This window comes from Neodiprion pinetum, chromosome 5, assembly GCF_021155775.2.
Source record: "Neodiprion pinetum isolate iyNeoPine1 chromosome 5, iyNeoPine1.2, whole genome shotgun sequence".
Lineage (NCBI taxonomy): Eukaryota > Metazoa > Arthropoda > Insecta > Hymenoptera > Diprionidae > Neodiprion > Neodiprion pinetum.
Genome location: NC_060236.1, coordinates 33,170,694 through 33,178,860, shown reverse-complemented (window position 1 = coordinate 33,178,860; position 8,167 = coordinate 33,170,694). Strand labels below are relative to the sequence as shown.

Genomic DNA, 8,167 nt, shown 5'->3' with positions numbered 1-8,167 from the left:
CCCTGAAATAACATATACCTTGGTGCCTACTTAAACAATCCATGCAGCCACCACGTGCTGTGGTATTAACTGCATCAACTGCTGCAGCGAGTCTGAGGTTTTCCAGAGATGGTTAATTTGTGTGTGTTTTTAATGTACGTATATATACATATGTGCATATTTTTTTTTGCACTTTTTACACAGTCTCATTCTCTTTCACTCTTAGTTCCTGTATAAAGGCCGCAGAAGCGATATCAAGCGCCGTTTAAATATACATATGGAAAATCACGAAATAGGAAATCACGGAATGGTCACGGAACTGAATCGTCGAAATTGAAAATTGCTGCGCGATCCTTCCTCCTTGATCGTGTCCATTCCGCGTCTTATCGGTTTTCTAGATCGCAGATCGTCATGTAGCCGCTGATGAAGCTGCCCGGAGATAACAGAATTTCCGGAAACTGAGTATACGACGATGCTCTCACTTCCGGACCGTTTCTAATTGAAAATCATCGTTATATCGGGGCTCGTTTCGCGTCCCTAGAAAACCAGCAGGGGTGCCTCTGTTCACCCTGTTGATTGTGCAGGTAACGGAGGGTTGAGGCTGCAGCTGCGCTTTCGACCAATAGAATCAACGGCCGCCGTCTCGATGTGCGAAATCGTTCAAAGGCTAAACGCCTCAGTCCTTATTACGTACGCGAGTCGAACACGTGCTTGGGAGGATCCAAGATTTAATTTAAACGAGCTTATCTCTCGCCCCCTTGTCTCTTAATTTAGCGGGGCTATCAGCCCTGCTGCTGCTGCCGCTGTTGCTGCACGATCCGCCTTCGAAGCGGGGCGGATGGAAGGCGGAGATCACGGAGAGGCGTATGTAAGAAAAAGTTATGGGAGTTCAAGTGGTGGTGTGAGATAAGATTCTCGCAGTCGGAGTTTGTCGGCTCACCGAACAACTCGGCAACGTTTGTTTGTACGCTCTTTGTCCGGGCGGTGATATGTCAAGACCGTGATAGAGCGATTTCGTCGGTCTGGTAAGAGTCAAAAATCGTGTAATAATGGAGGCCGAATTACTTTCGGTTAATATGACCGGCAATTACACCGATCATCCGACGTTTCCGAGGCCTGTAACCATCATCGCCGCTGTCTGCGCCATCGTTTTTGGAATCGTTGGAGTCACAGGTGAGATGAGTTTAGGAATATAGTTGCAACTTTAACCTTTTTCCAACCCTTTAATGGCAAAGCCTGTTTTTTGTTGAAAAAAATCATTTCTCATAATCGCTTCAAATTTTTTGCAATCAAAATGATTTTTAAATATAGTTTTTCGATTTTTATGCCTGAATAAAAAGTTTCTCAAATGAAACTATTCAGTGAAAAGTTTTTCTAGAGTGCGTTACTATTTTTCAAATTATTTCAAGAGACTTGAATTAAAATTGAAGAAGATATTTTGAAAAATGACTGTTACGTCATTGTAGAAAATATGCTCCAATGGTAGTCAAAGGTTTAACAATACCTCATTCACGATACTTGATATTTATTTCGAGCCAGTTTCGTGTTCGATATGAAATCCTGGTGAAAATTTCTGCACACTCTTGTAAGAAATTTTCTTTTAATTTTTTGCACGGAAAGTTTCGTCCTGAGTAAATTCTCTACCTTCGCGATGAATCATCATGAGGTCTTCCAAATGAATTTTCCTACAATCCAGTTATGGATGAAAATTGAATCAATTTCTTTCAAAAATGAATAGGACATTTTGTGCCAATTTCTACAATTTCTTAGAGCGATAGTTTTTTTTTTCTCGAATCTCTGGGCTTATTTCGCATTAGAAATATACAGCGTTTTGTTCTTCTAAGTGGAATAAATTTGGTCATTCGGTAAAACGTAATTCAGATAACAAGCAGCCTTTTTTTTATTGTATATTTATGTTGAAGAGATTACATCAGCAATAGCGGTCAAGCTCATGATTCTTTCGTTGGATAACAGATGCGGTTAGGGAAGTCACACCCGAGCCGTATGATTGCTTAGATTATTATAAATAATAGAGGTTTTGATCAGAATTCCAAGAAGCCTGGGAATGTTAATGATAAACTAGAGGTTGACGGTGATCGGAATAATAATTATTACAGTCACTGTTTTATTAACATTGTTTGAATTAACCAATCTTATGCAGGGATTTTCCACGAGTGATTAAGTCGAATTGATGAGAGTCTTCAGTGTAAATGTTTATACTTTCGCTCCTTGATAATCGACCGGAAGTATTTGTAAAGAGAATCGAATTAACGACGTGATTTTTGCCCCAGAATTCTTGTTTCAATTATTCCTTAGAACGATAAGTAAGGCGCATCTCGACACTACATCGATGCAGCGAATGGATCAAACCAGAAAAATTATCAACGTAATAATTCCCGGGGACTTTTTCAAGATTGCAGGAAAACTACGCTGCAGATAACGTTGAAGGACGCGTTATTAGCGAGGATCCTTTGCTCATAATCCGGCCGTAAAGTGATAATCTTCTGGCTTATTAATTTTCAGGCAACCTGATCACGGCGATAGCTCTCCTCAAGTATCCAAGGATAAGGAAACATGCCACCACCGCATTTGTAATCAGTCTGAGTATTTCGGATCTAGTATTTTCGGCGATCAATATGCCCGTCACAGCGAGTCGCTACATCGAGTTACATTGGATTCTCGGTGAAGTGATGTGCAGGATATTTCCAATATTCTTCTACGGAAATGTCGCAGTTTCTCTGCTGAGCATGGTCGGCATAACGATCAACAGGTGAGCGCGATTTCTCCATTCGGTTATGTTTTCACCCTAACATCCGTCCATGTGACTTAATTTCCATAATCATCATCCTCTTCAGATACCTGTTGATTTCGAGGCCGGACATTTACCCGGAGATATACACAGAGCGAAAAATAACGATGATGCTGGTTGGTATATGGGTGGTCAGCTTCAGTATCCTGATACCATCGCTGCTGGATAAATGGGGAACTCTTGGGTTGGATGAGAAAACATTCTCATGCACGATACTGAAGAAGGACGGTAGGAGTCCAAAGAAGTTGTTGTTCATTATCGGTTTCGCGATACCGTGTTTTGTGATAATCTTGTCCTATCTCTGCATTTACTGGCGGGTCCGTCAGAGCTTGAAAAAATTGCAAGCCCATTCCGGAGGTAAACGGGGTGGTTTTCAACGCAAAGAAGACTCGCGGGTTACGCGACTTATGCTGACGATATTCGTTTGCTTTTTACTCTGCTTCATGCCGCTGATGGTCGCCAACGTCGTCGACGAGGAAATGGAGAGGCCAGTTTTCAACGTTATAGCCTCCATACTATCGTGGGCTTCGTCTGTCATCAACCCCTTCATTTACGCCGGCACCAACAGACTTTATAGAGAAGCTTACAAGCAACTTTTGTGCCCACCGAGGACGAGTAACAAAAATTTTAGACCTCCAAGGCCGACTCATTCTCATTCTAGCAAAGTTTCAACGCCAAACGTGACGTAGCGTTTTTACGTAATACTTTTTTTTATTATTGAACTTGTTTTTTTTTTCTATCACCAAAGAATGCAGGACTCGGGAGAAGGAAACCATTTTTTACACATGTTGGAAGTAAAAAAATTCTGTTGTGCATTTTATTGTGCAACTATGAATGAGTTTGAACAATTGATTTACACTTTTAGTTTTTCGTATGAAAATTGCTGGTAACAAGTGAATCTAAAAGATTATACAAATTTTCATCTCAATAAACTGTCATTAATATACAATATGTTTAATTTTATATGTATGTATACGTATATATATATTCAAAAATTAAATATTATCGTTAACTATTATACAATTTGTATAGTGACGTTGGAAAAGTCTACGATTTTGAATTATGTATAATATGTTTTGTATAGTAGTGAAAACGAATATTTTCTATGTATAAGGCGTACAATATCGCGATTTCTCTCATTACATATTATGTCTGCTAGTAAAATGAGTATTTGGCTACGAAAAAGATTGTATAAAAGTCACAAAATAATCATATTGATAATAATTATAATAATACTGAAAAAATCGAATAAAATGTACGGATTATTAAGACTTCACTCGATTCAATAGTAAATATCTAATTTATCAGTTACCTTACAAGTTATTATATTTATACTGATTGCTTTGCAATCAGTATTATTTGGACGGAATCGTGAAGTACAGTGTATCATTTTCGAATATCAATATACGACATCGCGTAGTCAGATCTATTGGTTGCAAAAGAAATAAAAAAAAAGAAAATTCTCTACCCTTTCAACAAATCGAAATAATCAAATGGTTTTCGCAAACCGATGAGACTAAAAGCTCAAATTAAGCTACCTTGTATAGATTCAGTTATTAATATACTTACGGTATAAAACGTAGGCCAAAACACGCTTTTCCGTTAAACTATTCTAGAGGCAAATTTGGCTCGCGTTACTGAATGCAAAAAAGTACAAATGCTATCACTGATGAGGATTCAAGACGTTCTTGACTGGAACAAACGATTCAATAAATACTCCTTCACTTTTTTCTTTCAGCTACCGACAGATAATAGCCATTTGACAAAAACGTTCCACGCATAGTAATTTTTCAAGGTCAATTGCCGTGGAATGTGATAAAAGATGGTTCATGCAGATCTATGCGAAACAAAGAACTGATCGACCGAATGCTAATTCAGCTCCAATTCCGGGATATAAGGTTCCGTAACAGATGTGATCGGGCAGACGCTCAAGGTGTCCTAGAAATAAAATTTTAAATATAAATTATAGGCACAGTCAATTTCTCGAATTTGATTTTCCACGGAACGCACCCACGATTAAAAGGCGCAAAAAATGATCTTACGATTCTGACAAGTTCGTCGAGCGTCGGTCTTTCGTCCCGATTGGTGCTCCAGCAGGACAGCATCACTTCGTAAAACGGATCCGGCATATCCCTGAGCTGAGGTAGTCTAACGTGTCGTCTGACGGCGTCCTCGACCTCGTCATCGCCGACTAAATCCGCGTAAGGCGTCCCTCCCATGCTGAATATCTCCCACAAGAGGACCCCGAAGGCCCAGACGACGCCCTCCTGGTGCCACTTCTCGTTGTTCAGGAGCTCGAGAGCCTTCCAGCGGATGTATTTGATGTCCTCAAGAGCATACTTCGCTATCCCGTGTCCCATCAGCTTGGGAGTGCCGTCGCTTTCGAGACCGACGCTTCTGGCGCAGAGACAGGTGTGAACGATCTTGTGATTCTGTAGGTGAAGCAGCGCTGAGGCGACGGACACACCAACGGAGAGTATCTGATTGGGAGGTAGAGGATCGCCGGACCTCGCGGCGAGCAATCGATTCTTCAGGGTCTGCGGCGGCATCTCAATGACGACGTAGAGCGACTCAGGAGTCTCACAGGTGCCGATAAGTCCCGCCAAATTGATGTGGCTTCCAACTCTTATGCAGACGTCGAGCTCCCTCAGCATCGCCTTCTTCTCCGAGGCCCTGAGGAGGCCGTCGGATATGGTGTGAACGGTGGCGGTCTTCGGGACCCCGTTTATCTGCACCGTCCCCATGTGAACGGTCCCAAATCTACCGCGGCGAACAACTGCTGCGTCGATGACCAGAAAGTTCTTCGGGATGCTCCACACCTTGCTCTTCAAGTCCTGGTAGTGGTTCTTCCGCTCGGGAACGTCCTCGGGCACGTACGCCATATTATCCACCTCGCAAACAGGTCCCTGAAGCGTGAGCTCCTGCTGTTCGGACGAATGCTTGGCCCGGCTCCTGGCGTGCCGCCGCCGCAAAACGACGTAAGTCAGGACGGATGCGAGGAGCAAGACCCCGAGGAGAACGATGGCCACGTAGAGGACGACCACGGTCGCGCTGGCACCTCTGGGTTTGGGGGCTTCCAGGCCCGCCGAAACAGTATTAGTCAACTCCGAGTAGCTGTACTTCTTCTCATCCCTAATCTCGGACGTCACGATCAGCCCAATGTGCGGCATCGACGACCGTGTGTCCAACGGCGCGTTGTAGAAGCGACCGTTTCTTCTGCCGTCCCCAATCGTGAAGGTCTTGTACCGCTCGTAGTCACCGGCCTCGAACTCTCCGGTCACGTAGTAGCCCAAGCCTTCCTCCCTGGACTGTTCGTAGCCTGGATAAGTCCGATCACTGTCCGTCGGTGGGATCGTTCCTGCCCTGACGACGACCACTTGGTACCGACTTACCGGGCCCGATTCGCTCGAGCCCTTGGCCAGCACGACGGTCACCGTGGTGTCCGTTTTGTTCACGATTTTCGGGGGGTCCGGCTTGTCTGGTTGACCGATCAACGTCCAATTTGTGGAATAAGCTGCCGATCCGCTACCGTGAGTGTTCACCGCGACTATTGAGACGTTGTAATTCGTGCCAGGCTGCAGACCCCGCATTGTTGTCGTGTTCGACGAACCGCCTTGCACTTGAATTTCAATCGTAGGCAGGAAACCAGAAGCATGCGACGTCAGAGAGACCGCCCGAAGGTTGTAGGCTATCAGTTTACCGTTCGGGACGTTCGGTGGCTCCCAGGTTATCTGAAGCGCTCCAGGCTCGCTGCGGATCAGTTGAATGTGTCTTGGTGGACTTGGACCTGTGCAGAACAATTTACGCGAAAAGTCATCATCGGTGTGCCTAAAAATACACCCAAACGGAATAAAGCTTGATTAAAAATGCTACTGAACTTATGATTCATAGAATTATTTAAGTAGGGCAATTTTACTGAGTCTGGTCATCGTTTGCTCCACTATCCGAAGATTATGTTTACAAACAACAAACAAGTACAGAGGTGCTTCGATCTATGCAAAACACTCATTTTTTAATAATGAAGTGTATCAAGTATTGAAAATTCTGTCCATATTTGCTGAAAGTCGGATTTAAGTCTTGAATTGCGTGATTGAAGAGCCACAAATGGTATATAGACCCTGGTCCTGGTTTATAACTCAATGTTACTGACTATTATGTTTCAACATCAAGAACTGTTTGGATTGTAGTCTTCTATAACGTTTTCTTTTTTTGTACAAAGCGTGCTAAGTACGCATACTTTTTTACCAAGCCTCTTAACAGTTTTTATCACCTTTTAGCCCAGTGCTGTAAACGCTTACGGAGTCAAGTGAACCGCACAGGGCGGTGGGCTCAGCTACGCAATAGATTGTGCACCCTAAGGAAGGACCGCTTCTTCCGTATTCGCTGCCGCAGTAGCAATGCTGGTCGTTCATCAGACCTGCAAACCTGTGTGAGTGACATTCTTGTGAGTATGATTCATCGAAATTATTCACAGGCGATTTCCTCACACTTCTAGACCTCATTCAGACCACGAACTGTTCTTGATGTCTGCGGATATCCTCGATTTTCAGGCTTGCTACATACAACCACCCTGGTTTTCAACTCACATGTAATATCGAGAACCGCATTCCCGGATACATTCGGATGGCGAGCTCGGATGACTGACTGCCAGTACTGGAAAGTCCACATCAGCTTCCAAGTTTCGGTAGCATCCCTTATATTCGTAAGCCTCCTGGGCAAAAGTGATGCCACCGAGCACTGAAGTCAGTATCCAAAGAAGAATCATTGTCTCATTCCGCGTGACTGATTATGCAGGTATTTTCACAGTTGAGTTTGTTCAGTTGATCGTCTATTTTTCATTCATATTACTCGGACGAACCGGTCCTGATTGTTTTCGAAGACAACGCGGAGAACCGGGCGTCGATTTTTGTCTACGACCACTGACAAAACTAACAACACTTATTTTCTGGCTATGACAAGATTCAGACACTGTGACTATGGGCGCGGTGGCAGCTCCCTCCTGTTGTTGTTATTCGTGCGTCAGCCATTTGCAGCGACTGCGCGATTACCTGTTCGGTTTACGAGTCTTAGGATCGATTTATGCACCTCATCACTGCGCAGACCCCAAACTCAGATCTGGCCAATCCCTGCCTTTCACAGACGTGTCGTGTTGAGTTGAATTCGAACGACTATCGGCTGTGTAGTGCGATGCACTATCCTCAATGCCTGAATGAAAAGTGCACCATTGGTATGTAATGCAGCTTATGGTAGTAGTTGGAAATGCAACATTGAGCTGCTGTTTTGCGATAATTAGTTGGTGTGCCAATCGTCACGATGTTGGTTGGTAGTTGGTAATTGGTAGTAGAGAATGGTAAGTAGGTTGAGTCAGCGCCACGTTGC

General features: G+C 43.7%; 2 protein-coding genes across 2 annotated transcripts; one reads left to right on the top strand and one right to left on the bottom strand.

The window, feature by feature from the left end:
• Positions 1 to 688: 688 nt before the first annotated feature.
• On the top strand, positions 689 to 4,542 carry Tre1 (Trapped in endoderm 1). Its single transcript, XM_046629949.2, has 3 exons — positions 689 to 1,152; positions 2,503 to 2,749; positions 2,835 to 4,542. The coding sequence occupies exons 1-3, from the start codon at positions 1,029 to 1,031 to the stop codon at positions 3,475 to 3,477; spliced, it is 1,014 nt and encodes a 337-aa protein (XP_046485905.1). The 5' UTR covers positions 689 to 1,028; the 3' UTR covers positions 3,478 to 4,542.
• Positions 3,592 to 7,994, bottom strand: LOC124220683 (tyrosine-protein kinase Wsck). Its single transcript, XM_046629946.2, has 4 exons — positions 7,375 to 7,994; positions 7,059 to 7,213; positions 4,831 to 6,575; positions 3,592 to 4,726 (listed from the first exon to the last, which is right to left on the bottom strand). Exons 1-4 carry the CDS (start codon positions 7,551 to 7,553, stop codon positions 4,658 to 4,660), a joined length of 2,148 nt encoding a protein of 715 aa, XP_046485902.1. The 5' UTR covers positions 7,554 to 7,994; the 3' UTR covers positions 3,592 to 4,657.
• Positions 7,995 to 8,167: the final 173 nt, after the last annotated feature.

Excerpts from the sequence above, each read along its gene's own strand:
- Tre1 (XM_046629949.2), top strand. The coding sequence starts at position 1,029 with ATGGAGGCCGAATTACTTTCGGTTAATATGACCGGCAATTACACCGAT. Across the intron at positions 1,153-2,502 it reads TGGAATCGTTGGAGTCACAG|GCAACCTGATCACGGCGATA; the intron begins GTGAGATGAGTT and ends ATTAATTTTCAG. Across the intron at positions 2,750-2,834 it reads GTCGGCATAACGATCAACAG|ATACCTGTTGATTTCGAGGC; the intron begins GTGAGCGCGATT and ends CATCCTCTTCAG.
- LOC124220683 (XM_046629946.2), bottom strand. The coding sequence starts at position 7,553 with ATGATTCTTCTTTGGATACTGACTTCAGTGCTCGGTGGCATCACTTTT. Across the intron at positions 6,576-7,058 it reads TTACAGCACTGGGCTAAAAG|GTCCAAGTCCACCAAGACAC; the intron begins GTGATAAAAACT and ends TGTTCTGCACAG. Across the intron at positions 4,727-4,830 it reads TCGACGAACTTGTCAGAATC|GACACCTTGAGCGTCTGCCC; the intron begins GTAAGATCATTT and ends TTTTATTTCTAG.